This window comes from Haliotis cracherodii, unplaced genomic scaffold, assembly GCF_022045235.1.
Source record: "Haliotis cracherodii isolate W230 unplaced genomic scaffold, xgHalCrac1.p SCAF_11, whole genome shotgun sequence".
NCBI classification, from domain to species: domain Eukaryota; kingdom Metazoa; phylum Mollusca; class Gastropoda; order Lepetellida; family Haliotidae; genus Haliotis; species Haliotis cracherodii.
Genome location: NW_027266266.1, coordinates 39,287,588 through 39,315,256, shown reverse-complemented (window position 1 = coordinate 39,315,256; position 27,669 = coordinate 39,287,588). Strand labels below are relative to the sequence as shown.

General features: G+C 42.7%; 2 protein-coding genes across 2 annotated transcripts in view; both read right to left on the bottom strand.

Moving 5' to 3' along the window:
• Positions 1-8,861, bottom strand: part of LOC139456480 (cartilage matrix protein-like) — a 47,666-nt gene extending 38,805 nt beyond the window's left edge. Inside the window, exon 1 of the mRNA XM_071238212.1 lies at positions 8,670-8,861. Coding sequence (XP_071094313.1) covers positions 8,670-8,714 — 45 coding nt within the window. The 5' untranslated portion in view covers positions 8,715-8,861. The remainder of the gene's footprint in view (positions 1-8,669) is intronic.
• Positions 8,862-17,786: 8,925 nt separating this feature from the next.
• Positions 17,787-27,669, bottom strand: part of LOC139455086 (trichohyalin-like) — a 54,211-nt gene continuing 44,328 nt past the window's right edge. Inside the window, exon 3 of the mRNA XM_071236657.1 lies at positions 17,787-19,917. Within this exon, the coding sequence (XP_071092758.1) occupies positions 17,787-19,917 (2,131 nt within the window). The remainder of the gene's footprint in view (positions 19,918-27,669) is intronic.

Genomic DNA, 27,669 nt, shown 5'->3' with positions numbered 1-27,669 from the left:
TAGAGCTCTGTATGTGTTCTTGTATACACTGTCGGGCAACTGTAGAGCTCTGTATGTTTTCTTGTATACACTGTCGGGCAACTGTAGAGCTCTGTATGTGTTCTTGTATACACTGTCGGGCAACTGTAGAGCTCTGTATGTTTTCTTGTATACACTGTCGGGCAACTGTAGAGCTCTGTATGAGTTCTTGTATACACTGTCGGGCAACTGTAGAGCTATGTATGTGTTCTTGTATACACTGTCGGGCAACTGTAGAGCTCTGTATGTTTTCTTGTATACACTGTCGGGCAACTGTAGAGTTCTGTATGAGTTCTTGTATACACTGTCGGGCAACTGTAGAGCTCTGTATGTGTTCTTGTATACACTGTCGGGCAACTGTAGAGCTCCGTATGTGTTCTTGTATACACTGTCGGGCAAATGTAGAGTTCTGTATGTTTTCTTGAATCAACTGTCGGGCAACTGTAGAGTTCTGTATGTGTTCTTGTATTAACTGTCGGGCAACTGTAGAGTTCTGTATGTGTTCTTGTATACACTGTCGGGCAACTGTAGAGTTCTGTATGTGTTCTTGTATACACTGTCGGGCAACTGTAGAGTTCTGTATGTGTTCTTATACAGACTGTCGGGCAACTGTAGAGATCTGTAAGTGTTCTTGTATTAACTGTCGGGCAACTGTAGAGTTCTGTATGTGTTCTTGTATTAACTGTCGGGCAACTGTAGAGATCTGTATGTGTTCTTGTATACACTGTCGGGCAACTGTAGAGTTCTGTATGTGTTCTTGTATACACTGTCGGGCAACTGTAGAGTTCTGTATGTGTTCTTATACAGACTGTCGGGCAACTGTAGAGATCTGTAAGTGTTCTTATACAGACTGTCGGGCAAATGTAGAGATCTGTATGTGTTCTTGTATACACTGTCGGGCAACTGTAGAGCTATGTATGTGTTATTGTATTAACTGTCGGGCAACTGTAGAGCTATGTATGTGTTATTGTATTAACTGTCGGGCAACTGTAGAGATCTGTATGTGTTCTTGTATTAACTGTCGGGCAACTGTAGAGATCTGTGTGTGTTCTTGTATACACTGTCGGGCAACTGTAGAGCTATGTATGTGTTATTGTATTAACTGTCGAGCAACTGTAGAGTTCTGTATGTGTTCTTGTATTAACTGTCGAGCAACTGTTGAGCTCTGTATGTGCACTTGTATACACTGTCGGGCAGTTGTAGAGATATGTATGTGTTCCTAAAAACACTGTCTGGCAACTGTAGAGATCTGTATGTGCTCCTATATACACTGTTGAGCAACTGTAGTGCTCTGTATGTGTTTTATTGCCTGTCAAGCAAAAATGTGTGATGGTGGCTCAAAATGAACGAAATGAAATGGTTATTCCATATCGCTATACAATTATCCTCATTGTTTGTATTCTTCTCTTTGCCGCTGTTCTCCCTCTCACTTAATCTCTCTCTCCCATCACTTTGTGTATCTCCTTCTGCCTTTGTCTCATTCTAGTTCTCTGTCCATTTCTCTATACATCCTTATTCTATTAATTCTCATCTTCCCCTTTTGTATCCCACCCTTCACTTTATACATCTCCTATTCTTTCTTTCTCTCACAAGACCGCCTCTGAGATCTAGTGGTCGAGGGCCCGCCCGGAGAGCAGAAGGTCGGGAGCTCTTTCCGCAGCCGCGTCATACCAAAAGATGACGTTAAGAGATGGTACTTTTTGTTACCCTGCCTGGCGCACGCCCTTAATGGGGCTAAAACAAGGACTGTTCGGCTCGGCGTCAGTATACTGTGTGATACTTCTGTATCCATTTAACTATATAGCCTTGCTATTTTTAAATCACTTCCCCCCCTCCCCCCCCTCTCTCTCTCTCTCTCTCTCTCTCTCTCTCTCTCTCTCTCTCTCTATTTACTCTTTATTCCTAACGACTATCATCCTCAAAACATAAAACACATGGACAAAGGGACTCCCAAACAGATGCAGCACACATTGTAGCCACTACAACATCACGACGAGGGCCTCCATCGCCCCGGCTACTGCGGCAATCTCCATCCTCTATTGCCGGTGTTATGACAGACCTGATGGGGGGCTGAGTAACACATCGACAACATCCACTCACCTCCAGCACCGCGCCCCGTCATAGCCATCAGCAGTTATATAACGAGCAACACACTCTCGCCTCCATCACAAACTAATTCGGTTCCGTTTCTCTACAACCACCGCTCCACACGCTGAGAGAGCATGCCGCGCATTCTCCACTGCCCCCCTCAAACCACATGTCTCCAGGTGAGATCTTCACCTCCCATCTCACCTGTGTAATTAAGTCACAATTTCTAGTCACACGTGCGTGACCTTACACCTGTGATGGGAGTAAGACTCTCTTGTACTTCCTGATTTGTGAGATTTCTAGAGCAGATTCCGTAAAAAACGGGCAATAACGACATAGCCAGCGGGGCTTTGTGGTGCGTTGTTCGGGAGCATTGTTTTTTTTCAGTTCAAAAATAAGGGAAGAGATAACACGCCACCGTTACCACAGATTTGTATTTTATCTTACGATTTATCACCGCAACGAAGGTCGCACGAGCTGACATTATCACTTGAAAGTTATAACTCGTAACTAATTGGCTATTGTTTATTCCTAATTAGCATGTCTCGCACGCTGGGAATTCGAGATCGACGCAAATAAATATTTATATTATGTTTGGGTCGGTAATATATTTCAGATCGGTTTGGCAGTGCGAAACACTAAAATAAAACCTGAAAAGGCACCTTAATATGAAAAACTGTTAAACTTTGTTATTTCATATTTTGATTTTTAGGCATGATAGCAGTGGTGCTATTTAAAACCTATATGCGGTGTGTGTGGGGGGGGCTGAGTGAGTAGTGGGTCAAGTTGTACAGCCTAGATGAAGACAAATAACGTTTGCTTCTATAGTCTGGAATACTGTGTTAGCGTTGGGCGTCTCCACGTGCGTGATTCTCGTGCACCCTTTCGAGTTGAGTTGATTGGTTCAGCTGTGTCATAAGGCCCTGTGACGCAGGGGTAGCATTATGCAGATAGCTGTTTCAATGAATGCTCGTTCCACCCGTGACGAACATGTCTGGTTGTTGATGAAATATAGTGATAGCTGAATAGACAGATTATTTATTCATGAACCGATTGCCTTTAAATGTAATATCCAGTTATGTATGACTGTTTAATAATCTCATACCAACTTTGACTGGCGTAGGTCCGATAGTTTTTCAGATATTGTAGTAAACGTCGGTACCTTAAATTACATTCCAGACTATAGTTCCCGGTCCGATGTACACGGCTATAGAGTATACCTATGGGTGAGTGAGTGAGTGAGTATGGCTTTACGCCGCTCTTACAAATATTGCAGCAATATCACGGCGGTGGACAACAAAAATGGGTTGCATTGTACTCGTGTGGGAAATCGAACCCAAGCCTTCGGCGTGACGAGAAAACTCTTTAACCACTGGGCTACCCCACCACCCAAATATACTTAGTAAAGTCAACATCTCTAACAATTATACACCTTGAGTGAAGGTCATCGGTTCGCCTTTTGTTGGCAATATGTCGCACGTTTCCACCAGCTTACGTCAAATATTTGTATGAAAACGTGAAAGTTCACAACGATTGGACCTGTCAGTTGTCCCAGCATTGTCCTCGTTACGGCGGGCACAACGATGACAACATCTACACCACTTAACACGGTCATCAAAGGCCAGCACTTGACAACAAGCTATTACTCTCTTATGTACGCCCCGGCCAGGAAATAATTAACACCCGTGTACAACACCAGCCTGACAGCTACACGGCCCAGTTCCACAGTCGCAATTAGTGCTTCATGCTTTCCCAGATGAAAAGACGTTCTTGACCATTGCAGGACAGCAGGGTCAAGTGTAGTTCCTTCCAAATGAAGTTTAAGATCACATTTGGTCACCCAGGAGGGAGTATGTCTATGGCCCGGCTGATAGTTGCTTTTTTATGAGATAGTCGTGAATAGTTAAGCTATGTAGTGGGTACTAGGTACTTCTATATACTAGACATACAGGTAATACTGTCCTGTCAAACGTGTATGCTGACATATTTGGTGAAAGGTATTGCTGTATTCTATGTTCAAGAAGCGAGTTCTCTTTAGTTGGAGCCAAGCACATTGGTGGAGGCCGTTTGAAATGTTTTCAACGTTGTGAAAAATGCGGGGGGGGGGGGGGGGGGGGGGGATGTCAACGTCAGTAGTCCATGTAATGATTTAGTGTCTACAAAATCTGGGAATACATTTGGAAGAATAAAGTGTACAACTTGTAGTTTGAATTTTTTAATAGGCATTTCTGAGATGTTGACAAAGTATACACAATTTATGGATAACAACTTCTTTATTTTACTGTAATGGCGACGTTTCGGAATAGATCCTTATATCGTTTTTAAGCAGCTTTTGGTATGGTGTATTGTTTTGTTGTGTAAAATTCCTCCCGTAAACCCAGCCATAGAAGTAATTTTCAAGTCTGGCATTGCGTGACGTAGTTGGGACTCTTCATATTCAACTAGCACATGCGCAGACAAAAACATGTCGTAAGTGCTTCCTGGTAGTAACGTACATTTGCGGTGGTATTTCAATAGAATGACTTGAAACAGCTTCGGGAGCGACAAAGATACACCCCACATCACCAGTAAAACAGATACCGGATGGTTTCTTACGATTGGAAACGAATGATTTATTTGGTTTAATATTTTACAAACGGAAACTGACAGCTTATTGCATGCACGCGTCTCTGGTTTCTCCGCACTGGCTGGTAGTGTTCCGGGATGGGAAATGAATCTAACGGTTAATGTGAGGTCGTTTAAAGTGTAGATGTTTAACGCTTGACGTCCATTAAGTTCGTGTTTGTCGGCCAGATAGTATTCCGGTAATGCAATCTGGGGGCCCTATATCTCAGGACGCATCACTTTGAATCAGAGAAAAGAAAAAAGTCCTGTGGGAAGATTAGAAGTAGTTGCAGTGAAATAATCAGTGATCAGATAAACACACTGTGTAGATAAGCCTTTATGAAAAAACATGCAATTTTTCTCTGCCAAAGTAAATTTCCGTTTCAAAGATTGCCTGGCCAAGTCCATCAAAGCATCGCAACTTAAACGGTAGCGGTGACTGAAAATTGAAAACCCGGCCTGCTTGTAGAACGCCCTTGTTCGGGCTAGGAACTTGACTATCTGAAGTTACAGCACCAGTAAGCGATATCCCTAGCTATAAGTTCAAGTAATTTGACATTTTTTGTCCGATAACAGGTTTGGCTATGTGTTTAAAGGTGTTGCTTTGAAGAACAAAATAGAAATGTGTATATAGCTGTAGCTGGTTTCAGCATCGGCGAGTTTTGTTGTGTCGAGCCTGATTCGGGAAAGATTCACGTGGACGTTATTTTTTTTGTCTTGCCACCATCTATCTTGCATGCTTCTAATTTCATGTTCTGCCAAAACATGTTTCTTTGCCTAGTTACAGACAGGTCGCGCAATCAGCAGGCAGTCTGCTGTCTATGTCAGCTGAGCGTTACTGACAGACACGTGTCTGTATATATGTAGGTGCCATCTTAGAGAGAGAGAGAGAGAGAGAGAGAGAGAGAGAGAGAGAGAGAGAGAGAGAGAGAGAGAGAGAGAGAGAGAGAGAGAGAGAGAGAGAGAGAGAGGGATATTAAATAATAACAAGGCTATATAGTTAAGTGGATACAGAAGTATCACACAGTATACTGACTCCGAGCCGAAAAGTCAGAGAGAGATAGAGAGAGAGAGAGAGAGAGAGAGAGAGAGAGAGAGAGAGAGAGAGAGAGAGAGTCCAGATATTCGTGCTTGTCAAAACTCCTTTATCCACACATGATCTTTCGCAAGATAAAGCAGTTTTAAAAAGCACGAATATCTGGACGCTATTTTTTCTATATTTAATACTTATACACCTGACGAAATCACCTGTTTATATATATATATGCGTCAGTCAAACTTGCCTCATGAAAGGTCAAACTTGCATATACATGTATATGTAACGTGTATTAAGAATATATCTTGTTTCACCGTGATATTTATAATTGTATATTATAGGATATGAAGTTATGGCCTACTTGATGTGTAGAGGCGACTTGTTTATTTCATGGTGATATGCATTTTATACCATACTTGATGGATATATCACATGTACATTGACTATTTCATGGGGATATGTGTTTCATGTCATACTTAATGTATATATCAATGTTGCTTAATTCATGATGATATGTATATTATGAAATACCTGATGTATATATCATCTAACTTATTTCATAATATGTATTTTATACCATACTTAATGTATGAATTATATTGCTTATTTCATGATGTTATGTGTCTTAGATAATACTAAATATATAATCTCTTGTTTATTTCATGGTGATGTGTATTTTATAAAATACCTGATGTATATATCATCTTGCTTATTTCATAATGATATGTATTTTTTGCCATATTTGATGTGTATATCATATTGCTTATTGCATGGTGTGATGTGTTTTAGATAATACTAGATGTATATGTCATCTTGCTTATTTCAAAATGATATGTATTATACAATACCCGATGTATATATCATTTTGTATATTTCAAAATTACATGTAAGTTTACACTACACGTTATGTATATAGCGACTTGCTTATGTTATGGGGATATGCATTTAACTCAATACTTGATGTATATACTAGTATCATATCGATTATTTCATGGTGATATGTGTTTCTTGATGTATGTACATATCATCTTGCTTATATGGTAATATGTATTTTGTACCATACTTGATGTATATACTAGTATCACATTGTTTTTTTCAGGTGATATGTTTTCATACCATACTTAATGTGTATATCATCTTCATATTTCATGATAACATTACGCAAATACGTATAAATATATCATATCGCTTATTTCATAATGATATGTCTTTTATACCATACTTGATATGTATATCATATCGCTTATTACGTGATGTTATATGTTTTAGATGATACCAGATGTATATAACATATTGCTTAGTTCATGGTGATATGTATTATACAATACCTGATGTATATATCATCTAGCTTATTTCATAATGATAGGTAGTTGATACCATACTTGATGTGTATATGTTATTGCTTATTTCATGGTGTTATGTGTTTTAGATAATACTAGATATATAAAGATCATATTGCTTATTTCATGGTTTTATTTGTTTTAGATAATACTAGATGTATATGTCATCTTGCTTATTTCAAAATGATATGTATTATACAATACCTGATGTATATATCATCTTGCTTATTTCATGGTGATGTATATTTTATTCCATACTTGATGTGTATATTATCCTGCTTATTTCACGGTGATATGTTTGTAATAGCATACTTGATGTATCTGTCAGTTTGTTTATGTCATAAGCTTTGTAAATTGTGCATCCCATTATTTATATATCAATTTGATTGTGTCAGTAGTTCACACTAAACCATAGATATATGACAGCCACGAGTGACTGTATGATATACAATACTTGATCATACAAGTTCCGTATTACAAAAGTATGTGCCCAAACTGCCATCAACAGTATCTTTATCAACGTTTGTATGTCAAGAATATTTACGTGGTGTACACATTTCATATTGTTATTAACTTGTGTTTTTCATAAGTATATATGTATGTTTTACCACACTAGATGTACTTATCAACGTGTGTATTTCAAGTTTGGCGTGCTAGGCTTGTGGGTATTACATTAGCAACGAGAGACGTTTGGCCGCTGTACAACAAACGATTCATCAATGCTTGTTCCAAGACAACCCAATACCCCTGTAGGTGCGTATACTTCAGTCGACCAAGAGATAGATCGTTGCATCTGATGAGGCGACACGTCAACAAACAGCTAGCTGATGAGGGGACCACTCGAACTGCGGCTTTGTCCCGACGAACGTTACCATTAAGTAGATAACAGAGTGAAATGTACCAACAAGAAGTGGGGATCGAGAAGAGAGGGGTTACGACAATGACATTCATCATAAATAATGGAATAGGACGCACGAGAGCTTATCAAATATTAACCCGTGATTGGAGCAAGCTGCTAAAAATGCAGATTCCCCGCGGATATGACTGGGTATTGTTACTCAAGTGTAGGGCGAGACCGGGTAAGTGACACCATCTGCCAGCATAATGCGACATAGATTATCACTCATGTCATCTTTTGGAGTTTTCAACTCGATCAATTTTATAACTTAAAAACACCAAAAAATGTTTTTATATCGTCAACAATTTGCAAATTTAACAATTATTTAGTTAGCAATTAAAGGATATTTGATCACTGTGAGGCCGAACACGGATTGCTCTTCTTAAAGTTATATATTAATAAGTAGCATTAGTTATACAGAATGTTTAAAATATTAATTTTGTTAAAGGAAAAAAAGCTGTGGGTTTTTGTTTCATTATATTCAAAAAGATCTAAATGGATACAATATTTAAGTTATTTTTGTTTTTGCTAACTCGTAACACTCGCATTTTTCAATTCAGTTATTTTTCTCACTTTCTTGTATATTAGATTTCAAATACAGATATAGACATTGACTTCGAGGACGTATAAAATATGGAAATTTAAAACCTAAATCTGTCAAAGTGAAGTCCTATGGGACACTTACCGTCAGAGCGACACACAAGACAATACAAGAAGCTATCCTCAGCATGGTGAAGTTATCCGAGAGATCCTATGGGAAATCACAGCCACGGTAATCCAGAAGCAAGGTATCCGTTGATTTGGCGACCAGTATAAGACGCGAGCTTGGTCTAGCTCAGTCCAACTCACTGACTATACTTTGTAGTGTACACGCGAGACAGTCTTCTCTCTTCGTCTGAATTTGGTGGGCGGGGCCAACGGGATACGCGTCGCTGATTGGCTATTGCCGTTTCTTAATATGGAACATACACAGATTCGTTTTTCGTTCATTCATCTCGTTGAGGGGTTGGTGAACCATCTATTTATATCCACCTACTGAGCGGCATTGCAAGCGGGCCTGCGTCCAGACTGATCGGGGGCTGGCTACAATAGAATCATTCACGGCTGGCATAATGCATTGAGACGTGGTCACATACAGTCACACGTGTGTGTGATGTACTCACTCGATGTAAATGTGCAATATATGGCATAACAGAGAGAGGCTTGGACAGGCAACGCGTTGTTCAATGGGCACATCCAACACGACAGGGCTACCATGGATGAATGGTATCAATGAATAGCGATACATATACGCATTATATTAATCCATGCTGGGAAATAAATCTGTAACCGCAAATTGTGATAGTGGGTGGTTGTTCTGTGGGAAACTCGCATCCATTGCGTGGTGGATTTATGTATGATTGGATATTAGGTAACGAAGCGGGTCTTATGTGTTTATAAACGGTGCTATATATAACGCGAGGATAACTTCACTCGTTCACATGATGCTATTGTTGAATTCAACTTCAAAGAATAATAGAGCTTTCTTTGTATCGCGCGGCGTGACTCAGTGACTGGTGTACCTTCCCCTGTGATGTGATCATAACACACAATCCAGTGGTACTCACATCAAAATGGACGTTCGAAGGATGTGAAGCGTGTAAATGTTGACCAACTATATACTATATTGTGCACATCAACCTCACCCTACAATCCCGTTTTCCAAAGCCATTCATCGAGACATTTACATATGCCCATATATGACTGGTCCTCTCGTCCACTAGACAAACACATACTTTCACCACCCCTTAAGCCATCACTAGACGCACACACACACACACACACACACACACACACACACACACACACACACACACACACACACACACACACACACACACACACACACACACACACACACACACGTCACCCAGCCACCTATAACAAGACGCGCACATACCCACATCACCCCTCCACCCATCACTAGACGTAGACACACTTACATCACTCCTCCTCCCATCACTAGACGCACACATTCTTTCATCACCCATTAAGCCATCACCAGACGCACACACACACACATCACCCAGCCACCTATAACAAGACGCGCACATACCCACATCACCCCTCCTCCCATCACTAGACGTAGACACACTTACATCACTCCTCCTCCCATCACTAGACGCACACATTCTTTCATCACCCATTAAGCCATCACCAGACGCACACACACACACATCACCCAGCCACCTATAACAAGACGCGCACATACCCACATCACCCCTCCTCCCATCACTAGACGTAGACACACTTACATCACTCCTCCTCCCATCACTAGACGCACACATTCTTTCATCACCCATTAAGCCATCACCAGACGCACACACACACCAACATCACCCAGCCACCTATAACAAGACGCGCACATACCCACATCACCCCTCCTCCCATCACTAGACGTAGACACACTTACATCACTCCTCCTCCCATCACTAGACGCACACATTCTTTCATCACCCATTAAGCCATCACCAGACGCACACACACACACATCACCCAGCCACCTATAACAAGACGCGCACATACCCACATCACCCCTCCTCCCATCACTAGACGTAGACACACTTACATCACTCCTCCTCCCATCACTAGACGCACACATTCTTTCATCACCCATTAAGCCATCACCAGACGCACACACACACCAACATCACCCAGCCACCTATAACAAGACGCACACATACCCACATCACCACCCTCCCCCCTCCCCCAACCCCCACCCCCCACACACTCTATCACTAGACAGACACATACCTTCAGCCCGCCCTCCCAATCACATAACGCACAATTAGCTACTCCCTACCCACCCCTTTCCCAGAATACAGCATTCCTTGAAAAGGGGACTGCATCAATATTTTCCTATCTACACATGAATAAGCAAAGGCGATGCAGAATCTAAATTAACGTTTAATTATAATATAAGCATCAAATGCACAGTAATATGTTTTGACAGCGGGCGGAATGTTATGCGCCTTCAAAGACATGTCCCCAATGCCCCTGATGTATAGTTAAACGCATTCGCCTCTCTCCACAAACATTAGACTTGTTTTCAGCTTCGTAACAGAGATGTGCGCAGCAAAGGAGACATCAATGTCAGGAGAACGACGAGGTCGTGTTGGTCGTCGTCACAGATGAAGGACTCAAAACGGTGTACAACTGTCGCCAGTATGGCTAGGTTCTACATTATACTGCTAGTGGCATTCACGAAAACATTCATATAATATTCATCAACCGAGCAAAGATTATGCACTTTGACATGTATTTGGGTATTTTGGTATACTATATCATTAACTCAGAGTGAGTTGAGTTTAACGCCGCTATTTAACAGTATTCCAGTTATATCGCGGCGTGTCAGCTTAATGTGGGAGGAAAGCCCGAAGTGATGCAGGTCTCAGACGTTTACAACTTCGGTGAAACCCACGAGCACGGGTATGGTGCTGACAAAGCTAGAAACATAATCGGGCGAACCGGGATTCGAACCCACAATCATAGATTTCTGGGACGCAAGGGACGCAACTCTGCACAGCGAATCGCGACGCTTTAGACGACTGGGCCACCCGTGCCCCCCCATTAACTCAGTAGTAAAGCGTACACACGTGTCGCCAAATAATATGCTTAGAATAAAAACAATTCAATGATGCATAAAAAAATATTTTAAAAAAAGGCATGTCCCCGATTTTCATCAGTTATAACTCTTAAAAACTACGATTATCCCTCAAACGACCCAACCTTAAAGAGGACTGTCTTGTTGCAAGATGTGATCACTGTGATAAATGTGTTTGCCGTCTCGCATGTAAAATATGCGAGCACATTTTAGGTGCGCATGGGTGCAAACGGTTTATTTCAGAATGCTGTTTTTATCATTCAATGACACAATTAAAAAAGTTTCATACGAACAAGGGAAGTATGCACAAGGAGTGTCGTTGAGAGCACGCAGGGGGCGTCTTTGGGGATGGAGATTATGTCGTTGCTGCGGAGGAGAATGAGGCGGGGAGATTACACAGATATAATAACACGTGTCGGCATCACTATACAGAGTAGCTGTCGGTGTGCATCTGATGCAGCGCGCGTCATTGTAATGGATCAGCTATAAGTGCATTGTATCTACCTCGGTGATCTCTTGGAGAGGCTAATGGCAATACACTCAACAACAGTATCTGTGTCATAAGAAATGCAGTCTGTTATTAGATGTGAGTGCTTCGTCAAGCTGACGTTGCGTATCAATTTGTCATCGTTATGACGCATATCTTTTCCGGATTAATTGCTCATTGTACTAAGACCGAAGTACATGCTACTTTTTTTTGGTCGAATCTATGTATACTCTAACCCACAAGGGTATATTGGCATGTTTGTTTAAAGGGCCGTCCTCTGCGAATGGAACACGTCAGCGTCATAATAAGATTTTACACCATGATATCAAGACGACACTTGTACTTTGACGGTTACTGCAACTAATATTACCATGACTGCTGACGGTTACTATGACTAATTATACCATGACTTCTGACGGTTACTACGACTTATTATACCATGACTTCTGACGGTTACTACGTCTAACTGTACCATGACATCAGACGGTTACTACGACTAATTATACCATGACTTCTGACGGTTACTACGTCTAATCATACCATGACTTCTGACGGTTACTACGTCTAACTGTACCATGACTTCTGACGGTTACTACGTCTAACTGTACCATGACCTCTGACGGTTACTACGTCTAACTGTACCATGACTTCTGACGGTTACTACGTCTAATCATACCATGACTTCTGACGGTTACTACGTCTAACTGTACCATGGCTTCTGACGGTTACTACGTCTAACTGTACCATGACCTCTGACGGTTACTACGTCTAACTGTACCATGACTTCTGACGGTTACTACGTCTAACTGTACCATGACCTCTGACGGTTACTACGTCTAACTGTACCATGACTTCTGACGGTTACTACGTCTAACTGTACCATGACTTCTGACGGTTACTACGTCTAACTGTACCATGACTTCTGACGGTTACTACGTCTAACTGTACCATGACTTCTGGCGGTTACTACGTCTAACTGTACCATGACTTCTGACGGTTGTTTGACTAATTATACCATTACACCTGATTGTTGTTTTACTAATTAAACCATGACATCCGACGGTTGTTTTACTAATTATACCATGACATGGCTACTTGTACTCTGATATCAGACGGTCGCTATGTCTACTTGTACTTTGATATCAGACGGTCGCTATGGCTACTTGTACTCTGACATGAGACAGTCCCTATGGCTACTCGTTCTCTGACATCAGACGGTCATTATGGCTACTTGTATCTGACATCCGACGGTTGCAATGACTACTTGTACTCTGACATCCGACGGTTGCAATGACTACTTGTACTCTGACATCCGACGGTTGTTTTGACTACTTGTACTCTGACATCAGACGGTCACTGTGGCTATTTGCACTCTGACATCAGACGGTTATAATGACTACTTGTACTCTGACATCAGCTGGTCACCATGACTTCTTGTACTCTGACATCAGACGGTCACTATGGCTACTTGTACTCTGACATCAGACGGTCACTATGGCTACTGGTACTCTGACATCAGCTGGTCACCATGACTTCTTGTACTCTGACATCAGACGGTCACTATGGCTACTTGTACTCTGACATCAGACGGTCACTATGGCTACTGGTACTCTGACATCAGACGGTCACTATGGCTACTGGTACTCTGATATCAGACGGTCACCATGACTTCTTGTACTCTGACATCAGACGGTCACTATGGCTACTTGTACTCTGACATCAGACGGTCACTATGGCTACTTGTACTCTGACATCAGCTGGTCACCATGACTTCTTGTACTCTGACATCAGACGGTCACTATGGCTACTTGTACTCTGACATCAGACGGTCACTATGTCTACTGGTACTCTGACATCAGACGGTCACTATGGCTACTGGTACTCTGACATCAGACGGTCACCATGACTTCTTGTACTCTGACATCAGACGGTCACTATGGCTACTTGTACTCTGACATCAGACGGTCACTATGGCTACTTGTACTCTGACATCAGCTGGTCACCATGACTTCTTGTACTCTGACATCAGACGGTCACTATGGCTACTTGTACTCTGACATCAGACGGTCACTATGCTTAAAGTCGAGTACCCTCGTTGAACATAAAAGAAATGCACTAAAGAACTAGAACTAAAAGAACTATGAATACTATCACTCATACTCAGACAGCCGAGTTCTGGAATTATTTTAAGTGACTTGAAGGGTCCGAGTGCTCGTGACGTGTTGCTATAGCTCGTAACGTATACTGGTATTATGTGCCTGACGCAGAATGAAATTAACTGAGGGGCAAAAGAAAGTGTGCCGAGTTTTCTTTTATTTATGTAATTGAAAATTGAAAGCAATGTTGTCAAATTTGATTGTGCCTATTGAACCATCACTCATTCCAACAACAGTTTGTAAAGTACTCTGTGGCTGGGTAATTTTGTGTAGATACAACTTGGCTTAAATGCAGACTGGGATGGGAAATGAATTGGCAACCACATGACCCTTATCGTTTAAAATGTAAATCTATGCCGAAAAGTTTAGACTAGATATAAAAAAGAACCAATAAAAAAACAGCCACTGAAATGGCAGGCTGTTGTATGGCTGAATTGGTTGTCACAATCTACCACCCTCGCCCCCTGTGGTTTGACTTTTTACGACAATTGGTCACCTGTGTACGACATGGCTGACCGCGTTTCACAACAGTAAAGCCAGTGTATGCAGTAGCCTTAAAAACTGAAGTTCAAGTGGTTTCATGCAACACGCATTATCCGCTTAATGATCACCAAAAGCGAATGAGAATAAATTCAACCTTCTCCATATGAAGTTTCTAACCATGGGAACATAATGACACGGAGAGAATAGTTTTCAATACCTTTTATATACACTGTGGCTGACTTGAATATAGATAATGTGCCATTATGCAGAATATATAGTATTAATATACGAAATACAATCATTCATAAATCATACATTTACATACCGAAAGTTCAAAGGCGAAAGTTTTTAGTGGATTGATTTTATTTCGGCGTTTGAGGCATTCAGTGTGGTTGTCTAAAGAAAATTGATTAATTCAAACCAGTTAAACCAACTGAATAAAAATACCACTTATTAATCTAGATGACAGGCTCGACATCTCATCTACACAAAGACACTGTCTGCAAGTCTCCTTCCCAAAGACAGTGTTAGACTGTCCTTTGCACAAAGACACTGTTTGCATGTCCCCTGCACAATGACATTGTTGGTATGTCAATTGCACAATAACACTGTCTTCACGTCCCCTGCATAGTGACAATGTCGGTGTTTCAATTGCACAATGACAGTGTCTGCATGTCCCTTGCACAATGACAGTGTCTTCATGTCCCCTGCACAATGACAGTGTCTGCATGTCCCCTGCATAATGACAGTGTCTGCATGTCCCCTGCACAATGACAGTGTCTGCATCTTCCTAGCACAGTGCCACTGTCTTCACGTGCCCTGCACAATGCCACTGTCTGCATGTCCCCTGCACAATGACAGTGTCTTCACGTCCCCTGCACAATGACACAATCTTACGTCCCCTGCACAAAGACACTGTTTTCATTTGCCTGATGCAATTGCATAATGACAGTGTCTGCATGTCCCATGCACAAAGACAGTGTCTGTATGTTCCCTGCACAATGACACACTCTTCACGTGCCTAACACAAATGCACTGTCTTCATGGGCTCTGCACAATGACACTGTCTGCACGTTCCCTGCACAATGACACTATCTTCATGTGCCCAACACAAATGCACTGCTTTCACGGGCTCTGTACATAGCCACTGTCTGCACGTCCCCTGCACACTGTTTTCATGTGTCCTGCAGAAAGGAAATGGCTGCATGTCTTTTACACATTAACACTCAGTTCGTGTCCCGTACAGTCATTGGCTGCCTTTATTTCAAATACATAGACAGTGTCTGGATGTCTCGTCCGCAGGGGACACTGTCTGCACGGTTCATTTGGTCCCAGAAATAAAGACTAGTTATCTTATTTAACAAATATATCTTCAAAATGAAAAGTAAAATCCAAATGGAGCAGATAACCATCCAGACTTGCGAAATCATTTTAGACTTGAATTGGATTAATGTTTTAATTCATTCTCTAGGATCTACATTGCAAAGATTCTGCTACAAGTTAAATGTCTACATGGCTCGAGTTTAATAACAAGGACTGTCTGCAGCGTGTAGGCCAACTGTGGCATGACGACCAGACAGTTTTACGATCAGAAAGTTCAACTGAATATGCTTGTTACACATGGGCAATGCACGTGTAAGATGTGCGAGGCAGCACATGCACGTCACCGTCGAGAACTTTAGGAGTGGTATCTAAGTGAAAGAATATGTTTTAACATTCCAGCGCAAAACAAAATAAGCGAGTAACCATATCTCTCCTCTGTGATGCGGCAACTGGTTAACTTTCCTTAAAGAAGGCTCACATCGGTAAAGATTGGGCTACTGATTGGTAAGCGCTGTGTTATGTCAACAGCATGGCACTGATTGGCAGCTTCAAATGTATGACAAGGGTTGAACTTCGTCTTGTACATGTAGTTTAATACATTTAATACTTCAATCACAACCCGCACTCGTTTCGCCACATCAAATTTCCCCATCGCCAGTGATTGCCATAAGGTCGGTGTAATTAGTTGAAAAATGACTGCTATGGACACAGAATATGTTTTGCGCATGTGACTCACAGCGCGTGTTTCCCGTGCATCTAGTGAGCTGTGCATCACGCCAGGCACCAAACATTACTATATATAGCGTGCATCTAGTGAGCCGTGCATCCCACCACACACCAAACATGTCTATATACAGCGCGCTTCTAGTGGGTCGTGCATCACACCACACACCAAACATGTCTATATGCAGCGTGCATCTAGTGAGCTGTGCATCACACCACACACCAAACATGTCTATATACAGCGTGCATCTAGTGAGCCGTGCATCACACCACACACCAAACATGTCTATATACAGCGTGCTTCTAGTGGGTCATGCATCACACCACACACCAAACATGTCTTAAACAGCGTGCATCTAGTGAGCCGTAAATCACGCCACACACCAAACATGTCTATATACAGCGTGCTTCTAATGAGCCGTGCAACTCACTACACGTCAAACATGTCTATATACAGCGTGCGTCTAGTAAGCCGTGCATCACACCACACACCAAACGTGGCTACATACAGCGTATATCTAGTGAGCCGTGCATCACACCACACACCAAAGATGGCTTCAGATTTCCCACAGGCCTCACAGAGCAACACTGTACGTTTACGTTTTCAGCGATCTAGACTCGTTTTGAAATATATGAAAAGAATTTTGAGTAAAAATATTTTAAGCAGTTATGCACAATAAATGACATTCTCTGAAGATTCCTGGAGTCTAAGTGAAAAAAAATCACCAGTTAAGTCCCTTAGACTTGCAGGATCTAGTGCTCGTAGATTAGAATTCTTAAACTAATAGAGTCGGCCTGATAATGATAATGATAGTTTCTCTTACAGACCCGTTGAAAATATAAAACAAACACACCCACTCGGTTCCAACACCTCATCCCCATCTAAGGTCTATCAGCCTATACCCATCCTTTCTCAGCTCTATCTGCCTATGCCCCTCCTTTCTCAGCTCTATCAGCCTATACCCATCCTTACTCAGCTCTATAAGACTATACTCCCTCCGTTCTCAGCTCTATCAGCCTAAACTCCACCTTTCTCAGCCCTATAAGACTATACCTATCCTTTCTCAGCTCTATCTGCCTATGCCCCACCTTTCTCAGCTCTATCAGCCTATACCCATCCTTTCTCAGCTCTATAAGACTATACCCCTCCTTTCTCAGCTCTATCAGCCTATACTCCACCTTTCTCAGCTCTATCAGCCTATACCCATCCTTTCTCAGCTCTGTCTGTCTATACTCCACCTTTCCCAGCTCTATCAGCCTATACTCCACCTTTCTCAACTCTGTCTGCCTATGCCCCTCCTTTCTCAGCTCTATCAGCCTGTACCAATCCTTACGCAGCTCTATCAGCCTGTACCCATCCTTTCTCAGCTCTATCAGCCTATGCCCCTCCTTTCTCAGCTCTATCGGCCTATACCCATCCTTTCTCAGCTCTATCGGCCTATACCCATCCTTACTCAGCTCTATCAGCCTATACCCATCCTTTCTCAGCTCTATCGGCCTATACCCATCCTTGCTCAGCTTTATCAGCCTATACCCATCCTTTCTCATCTCTCTCAGCCTATACTCCACCTTTCCCAGCTCTATCAGCCTATACTCCACCTTTCTCAACTCTGTCTGCCTATGCCCCTCCTTTCTCAGCTCTATCAGCCTATACTCCTCCTTTCTCAGCTCTCTCAGCCTATACTCCACCTTTCCCAGCTCTATCAGCCTATACTCCACCTTTCTCAGCTCTATCAGCCTGTACCAATCCTTTCTCAGCTCTATCTGCCTATGCCCCACCTTTCTCAGCTCTATCTGCCTATACCCCACCTTTCTCAGCTCTATCAGCCTATACCCATCCTTTCTCATCTCTCTCAGCCTATACTCCTCCTGTCCCAGCTCTATCAGCCTATACTCCACCTTTCTCAACTCTGTCTGCCTATGCCCCTCCTTTCTCAGCTCTATCAGCCTGTACCCATCCTTTCTCAGCTCTCTCAGCCTATACTCCTCCTGTCCCAGCTCTATCAGCCTATACTCCACCTTTCTCAACTCTATCTGCCTATGCCCCTCCTTTCTCAGCTCTATCAGCCTGTACCCATCCTTTCTCAGCTCTCTCAGCCTATACTCCTCCTGTCCCAGCTCTATCAGCCTATACTCCACCTTTCTCAACTCTGTCTGCCTATGCCCCTCCTTTCTCAGCTCTATCAGCCTGTACCCATCCTTTCTCAGCTTTCTCAGCCTATACTCCTCCTGTCCCAGCTCTATCAGCCTATACTCCACCTTTCTCAACTCTATCTGCCTATGCCCCTCCTTTCTCAGCTCTATCAGCCTATACTCCTCCTTTCTCAGCTCTCTCAGCCAATACTCCACCTTTCCCAGCTCTATCAGCCTATACTCCACCTTTCTCAGCTCTATCAGCCTGTACCAATCCTTACGCAGCTCTATCAGCCTGTACCCATCCTTTCTCAGCTCTATCTGCCTATGCCCATCCTTTCTCAGCTCTATCAGCCTATACTCCTCCTTTCTCAGCTCTATCAGCCTATACTCCTCCTTTGTCAGCTCTATCAGCCTATGCCCCTCCTTTCTCAGCTCTATCTGCCTATGCCCCTCCTTTCTCAGCTCTATCAGCCTATACCCATCCTTACTCAGCTCTATCAGCCTATACCCATCCTTACTCAGCTCTATCAGCCTATACTCCACCTTTCTCAGCTCTATCTGCCTATGCCCCTCCTTTCTCAGCTCTATCAGCCTGTACCCATCCTTTCTCAGCTCTATCAGCCTATACTCCACCTTTCTCAGCTCTATATGCCTATGTCCCTCCTTTCTCAGCTCTATCAGCCTATACTCCACCTTTCTCAGCTCTATCAGCCTATACTCCACCTTTCTCAACTCTATCAGCCTATGCCCCTCCTTTCTCAGCTCTATCAGCCTATACCCATCCTTTCTCAGCTCTATCAGCCTATACTCCACCTTTCTCAGCTCTATCTGCCTATGCCCCTCCTTTCTCAGCTCTATCAGCCTATACCCATCCTTTCTCAGCTCTATCAGCCTATACTCCACCTTTCTCAGCTCTATCAGACTATACCAATCCTTTCTCAGCTGTATCAGCCTATACCCATCCTTTCTCAGCTCTATCTGCCTATACCCATCCTTACTCAGCTCTATCAGCCTATACCTATCCTTTCTCAGCTCTATCAGCCTATACTCCTCCTTTCATAGCTCTATCAGCCTATACTCCACCTTTCTCAGCTCTATCAGAGTATACCCATCCTTTCTCAGCTCTATCAGAGTATACCCATCCTTACTCAGCTCTATCAGCCTATACCCATCCTTTCTCAGCTCTATCAGCATGTACCCATCCTTTCTCAGCTCTATCAGCCTGTACCCATCCTTACGCAGCTCTATCAGCCTATACTCCACCTTTCTCAGCTCTATCAGAGTATACCCATCCTTTCATAGCTCTATCAGCCTATACTCCACCTTTCTCAGCTCTATCAGCCTATACCCATCCTTACTCAGCTCTATCAGCCTGTACTCATCCCATTCCCAGCACTAGAGATTTAAGAGTTCTCTTTTAGAATTAAGTTTACTTAAATAAAGATATATAACTCTATTTCAGCACCATGACCATCTCGCGAACTTTATCACCCAAACGTCGTTGATCTGCATCACTTTATGTCCTGTAGAAATACTTCCCATTTAAACACTCGTACAACAGAGTGTCACCACAAAGTCCAAACAATTAGATAGATTTCATCCAATTTAGGTTTTTATTTGAAAACGAGCAATATTTAACTAAATATATATGGTTCTCCATCCCAAAGATCTTCACCAATATGTTTCATTTTACTATCTTGCTTCTCAGCACGTTTACCGAAACCTCGAAACCCTTTAACAGATGTGTATCGTCTAATTATAAAGCCTAAGTGAATTTCAAGTGGCACTGCTCTTCCGTTTCCACTGAGTGTGCACATTTGAGGGTTAATGTTTATTTTCCTTTGCTGTTTGTTTAAATTTTGTTTGAACAAAATTGGGTATTGATATTCGCAGGTATCAGAAAGCGTTTTAATTATCGCGAATAAGGAAAAGAAAATGCCCTGCGCAAAATATAACATGTTCTAAATAGCCCTCCTGTCATTTTAATGTTTTGATAGCATTGATAAACGAGTGATATGCCCCCTCATCTGGCCCAGTTCACACAGAAAACAAGGCGGTACTGTCACACTGGCCTGATCAAGGACATCAAATGAAATTAGATCTCAAGTGAAGTATTGATACCCTTGCAACACGAGAGATCATCCCTGTAAGGAGCTTAAGTATGGTGCGCGACCACGGTGGATCTGTAGCGAGCAGATCATTTCCTGTCTGCTCAGTGGGACACATTTCATGCCCGTTCCCTTCTATTCAAACTTGAAACCCCATGCAGGAATTGGGACTCGGTGTTTCACGCCCAATGAGCACAATAATACAACGCCAAGGCCACTGTTGTATGCTGCCATTGTATCCTAGCCACTATCAAAAGATCTCTTAATTAAACCAGTAGCTTTGGAATTAATCCCATCTAGCACCGGCATCGATAGAATTAAACCTCTCGGGTGTTTGGTGTGCCATGAGCACTCAAGGCAGAATTAAAGTGTGACATTAGGCAGACTGTTTCGCCCGGGAGATTGTGTTAAACAGACACCATGTCGTCAGACTATATATGTGGGTACTCCATCGAGAATGTACGGGCTATCTCATATGATGATGTAAGATTGTAGGCAAATCAAGTGAATCGTGTGAGAGTGAGAGTGTTACTCCCCCCACTATAACACTGTAACATTGTACGGTAACTCCCCCCCTATAACACTGTAACATTGTACGGGTATATATGATATGATCTTAGATTGGACGGGAACCTATCATGTATATTAATGCAAGATTGTAAGTTAATCCTTCTATATAAGGATGGAAACTAACCCTCACTACAATGCCATGTAATAATACGATTACATACATAGCTAACACCGTTGTCAAGCAAGCGATGTCAAGCAAATGTGATTATCAAGCAAATTATCATCATTTGTTAGAATCTACACCGAAACGTCACCCAATTGTAATATAGATGTTGCTCATCCATAACAATTTTGTCTTAGTTACCAATCCAACTTCTAAATGCCACTCAAAGAAGTTATACATACATAGCTCTTTATAATAATTATGCTTTCCTATCAGAAGTGTGTTCGTTCGTCTCGCCGAAGGCCCGGCTATCAACTGATTACATGGTTATTGGGAAATTGTTTACATACTACTGACGGAGCACATTTTCAATAGCGGTTTTGTACCGGGTCGCAGTTTCAGTTGGTCAGTTAGTATGGGTGTTTGGTGTGTAGTACGTGAGTTTGTCTTTACGCAGATCTTAGCAATATCCCAGCATTAACACGGGAGGAACGCCCAAAATGGGCTGCCCATATTGGACCCATTTTTTGTGATAGAAACTTTGGCGAGACAAGCAAAAGAAAGCGGGCTAACCCGCTGCCCGAAGGAAGCAAAATGTAAATATCATCTTCCCATGGCAAGGGAGTTAACTGATTTTAGAAGTTGTTATACGGCAGTCGTCACTATATTTAGATTCTAGGGTGGTGTGGTAACTTCCGGAAACGGCATTGTATAGAGCCTTACAGCACTGTGTGGAAGGTTCTGGAAGCCAGTTAGACAGTATATAAGGGGACAAGAGCATGCCTCTCACGTCTCTCACACATTTCATCACACATTTCCATCTGAGAATACATCAAGACCAGCTTTCGTGTGAAGATCACACCGGATTCCCTGCCAAGGAATCTTGACCATCGTCGCCGCTTTGTAAATATAATATTATCCCTGCAGCTGACTATTGCTATCACTGGTGTATTTTCATATTTGATACTGAGCACTGTCATCCTATTGTATACTGTCATTGAAAAGTGTACTACCACTCTAATGTGTCATGCCATTGTAATTGCAGTGCTGTAATTTCTGTTGATTTGTAAACCTAGTTAATTTTGTAATACAATTGTTAATTGTATACCATTTGCTGTTTGCTTGTTGGTTTCACGCTACTTTCTTTTGCGTACATATTTCTGGGTTAACAAATTGTTTTAATTTGGGAATCGACACGTAACACATTCCAGCTTCCACCTTTGCTGAACTAGGCTGGAATTCTGGAGTTACATTTTGGCTGGACTAACGAGTCTATGCATAGTCCAAACTAAACATCCCTTTCCTAAACAACATGGGTTTCAACGTGCAGATTTCGATCGACTGCAGGATTTGCAAATCATGTGTACCGTCAACTGCGCGTCGACAAATATTTTCCAAATCTTTTCATGCATTTAATCAAAAGGCTCAAATTATTTGATGGACTTCATGAGGTAAGGACCTTTTTATTTCAATATAAATCTTGATTAGCAAGTAGATCGGCGCCATCATTTTGTTTAAATCAGATGCAAGTGATGTGAGATGTGGAAGCTGATTGGTCAACAGAGTGAGTGAGTGAGTGAGTTGGTTTTAACGCCGCTTTTAACAATATTCCAGTTATATCGCGGCGTGTCAGCTTAATGTGGGAGGAAAGCCCGAAGTGATGCAGGTCTCAGACGTTTACCACTTCGGTGAAACCCACGAGCACAGGTATGGTGCTGACAAACCTAGAAACATAATCGGGGCGAACCGGGATTCGAACCCACAATCATAGGCCCAAGGGACGCAACTCTGCACAGCGAATCGCGGCGCCTTAGACGACTGGGCCACCCGTGCCCCCATTGGTCAACAGAAGAGACATAGAAGGGACATAACTCGGAGTGGCTACTGGTGGCGCTACCATCGAGCCACGAAATTCCAGCCTCGTTCGACAAGGGTGGAAACTGGACTTTTAGAGTCACTTAACGCTATGTTAAATAAGTTGTTACAGAAACAAAGACTTTCACTACACTGTTTGTATTTACAATACGAAGAAACAAACAAATTACTAATGGTATACAGTACATGACAACATATGTGTGTCTTAATGAAACTGATACATACAACATAGCAACCTAGATGTTTACCCATGCACGCGGAGGAAGCTATAGAGACTTTTGTGCCAAAACTGTGTTGACATTGTTAAACACCTACATCATTATATAACACTGACTATTGTGTATCGAAATGCCAACTGTTGGCTGTTAAACAGGACCAGCTTAATCTCGCACCTTCTTCCATAATTGAATTTCCACAGCAGAATGTTATTCCCCCGCAACACAACAGCAACCCAAGAAGATAAAGTGAAATAACGAGATAAACAACCCACCAACTATTACCTTTGTAATCTATTAGGTGGTAAGAAGCCAGTGTTTCCTTTCCGCACAATGCTGTGCTGTGTGGAGTTGGTGCAGCGACACCTGCAGGTCATAAAGTCACGGCGACTGTCGCTAAAAACCAGACATACGGCTTTATACCGACATAAAACAATGCGGCCATTGATAGCGATATGAAAAAAGGACATCCAAATGTTATAGACGTTTGTTTTTACTGTTGGGTATGGCCTGTAAGGTATATAGGTCATGGGACACCTGTTATTGTAGCAAAAAGAGGGATCCATGCATCGCCCCCACTATTGGTGAGTTTGGTTATCAATGTGCTCTGAACAATATTTCATGAATGTTATAACGTGGCGTGTCGGTTTGATGTAGAAGGAGAGCCGAAGTGAATCAGGTCTTAGACATTTACCTCTCTGGTGAAACACACAAGCACGGGTATGGTGCTGACAAACTTTAAAACATTGCCATGTCGAAGGTCCTCGAAGGTCCTCGATACGTCCCGGGGATTAACACGCGGTTGACTCAGATATTGATAAAATAGCTGATACTTTAACATGGAATAACTTGTAGACATACATTCTTTTATAAATGTATATATATTTTACATTAACATGTTTATATTAATTCGCCAGCTGGAATCTGTTTTTCACGGAACGGTATTTATACAAGCGTGTTTATCAGTTAGGATCTAATTTATGATGAAATAAATATGTTTTAACCTCATTTTAAATAAACCCAACTTATCGGAAACGAATGAGATAACAATATCTGTGCTGTGAATATGATTACGTGTTGAATTCCTCTTCATGTCAGTGGGTATGAGTAACATGATGAAGATGTGAGCACGTTTATCTGCCCCAGAAGCATGAGAATTATACAAGTTAACATTCACACCACAACGCATTTTTTCAACTGAAGTATATATATTTCCCCGAAATCGCACAAGGCAACCCGGCTCTTACCATGGAGGATATTCTGTATCACAGTCCCTGAACCATATTATTTTTCTTCCTCCCAGCCTATTCTGTGATGCAAAAGTCCTGAATAAAGCAAGTCTAGATTTGCTTAAGGAACTATTGTTTCTATCAATGTTCTACAATGTTTGTGTATTGTTAATGACAGACGTCTCCCAACAGATGAACATGTGTTTGTCTATTGTCTATGACAGACGTCTCACAACAGATGAACATGTGTTTGTCTCTTGTCTATGACAGATGTCTCCCAACAGATGAACACATGTTTGTGTATTGTTAATGACAGACGTCTCCCAACAGATGAACATGTGTTTGTGTCTTGTCTATGACATAAATCCCCCAACAGATGAACATGTGTTTGTCTCTTGTCTATGACAGATGTCTCCCAACAGATGATTACGTGTTTGTGTCTTGTCTATGACAGATGTCTCCAAACAGATGAACACGTGTTTGTGTCTTGTCTATGACATAAATCCCCCAACAGATGAACATGTTTTTGTCTCTTGTCTATGACAGACGTCTCACAACAGATGAACGCGTGTTTGTCTCTTGTCTATGACAGACGTCTCACAACAGATGAACACGTGTTTGTGTCTTGTCTGTGACATAAATCCCCCAACAGATGAACATGTGTTTGTCTCTTGTCTATGACAGACGTCTCACAACAGATGAACACGTGTTTGTCTCTTGTCAATGGCAGACGGGGCGGTCGGGTAGCCTAGTGGTTAGAGCGTCTGATCGTCACGCCGAAGACCCGGGTTCTATTCCCGACATAGGTACAATGTGTGAAGCCCATTTTTTGTGTCCCCCGCCGTGATATTGCTGGAATACTGCTAAAAGCGGCGTAAAACCATACTCACTCACTCTATGACATACATCTCCCAACAGATGAACACGCGTTTTGTCTCTTGTCTATGACATACATAGATAAGCACGTGTGTATCTCTTGTCTGGGACATTCGTCGCCCAACAGATGGACACGTCTTTGCCGCAACTGCCCCCTGTTAGGGAAACTACACAGCCGCAGCTGCCATCAGTGCATGGAGGGCATCACTTCAGAAACAGTATTTTCAAATCATAATCACAAAAGAACATAGCGATTTGATACCTGTATTGCAGATTGATTTTCTTTAGTTCTAAGCCTATTACCCTTGGATTAATCCGGCTTTTGTACACCCGAACCTTATTCTACACGGTAGGGAGTCAAAGGGCGCACGGATTAAAGATCGCCCACTGCAACTGTACTTCATATGGAAGATTTATCACAGCAGAGAACTCGATCATGAATGTTAAGGTGCTTAACGCTGCTTCTAAGCTCTCGGAAGTTGAAGTCTCCGATATTCGTTTGCAGAGCTGACCTGTTCACATAGTAGTTTTAAACATGTCACAGGACCTCAATATCTCCGCAGTTATGTTAATGTAATAAATTCACAAACAATTCTGCTATTGTCGGGCTTGTTATCACATTACACATGACTGACTCGCGTGACAGGAGAGCCGTCCTGGTATTCTGTATTGGTTGAGGCACCCTGACATTCTGGCACACCCTAGTCATTAAAGGAGTGCAAAGGAGTCCGACATTGATCCAAGATCCGCGTGAAATAGTTGCTTGTGAACAGTAAGTGAGTGGGTGAGTGAATGTTGTTCCATGCCGCAACCAGCAATATTTCAGTTATATCACGACTCCAAAAGTAACCATGGCACTAGAGGAAGCAAGGCCCCATGTAACCGGGGCACTAGAGGAAGCATGGCCCTATGTAACCGGGGCACTAGAGGAAGCGAGACCTCTAGGTAACCCGGGGCACTAGGAGGAAGCGAGACCTCTAGGTAACCGGGGCACTAGAGGAAGCATGGCCCCATGTTACCGGGGCACTAGAGGAAGCGAGACCTCTGGCACTAAAGGGAGCATGGCCTCTAGGTAGCCGGTGCACTAGAGGAAGCGTGGCCTCTAGGTAACCGGTGCACTAGAGGAAGCATGGCCTCTAGGTAACCGGGGCACTAGAGGAAGCATGGCATCTTGGTAACCGGGGCACTAGAAGAAGCATGGCATCTAGGTAACCGGGGCACAAGAGGAAGCATGGCCTATAGGTTACCATACACTAGAGGAAGCATGGCCTCTGGGTAACCGGGGCACTAGAAGAAGCATGGCCCTAGGTAACCATGGCACACTAGAGGAAGCATGGCCTATAGGTTACCATGCACTAGAGGAAGCATGGCCTCTAGGTAACCGGGGCACTTGAGGAAGCATGGCATCTTGGTAACCGGAGCACTAGAAGAAGCATGGCCTATAGGTTACCATGCACTAGAGGAAGCATGGCCTCTAGGTAACCGGGGCACTTGAGGAAGCATGGCATCTTGGTAACCGGGGCACTAGAAGAAGCATGGCCTATAGGTTACCATGCACTAGAGGAAGCATGGCCTCTAGGTAACCGGGGCACTGGAGGAAGCATTACCTCTAGGTAACCGGTTCACTGGAGGAAGCATGACCTCTAGGTAACCGGGGCACTAGAGGAAGCATTACCTCTAGGTAACCGGGGCATTAGAGGAAGCATGACCTCTGGGTAACCGGGGCACTGGAGGAAGCATGACCTCTAGGTAACCGGG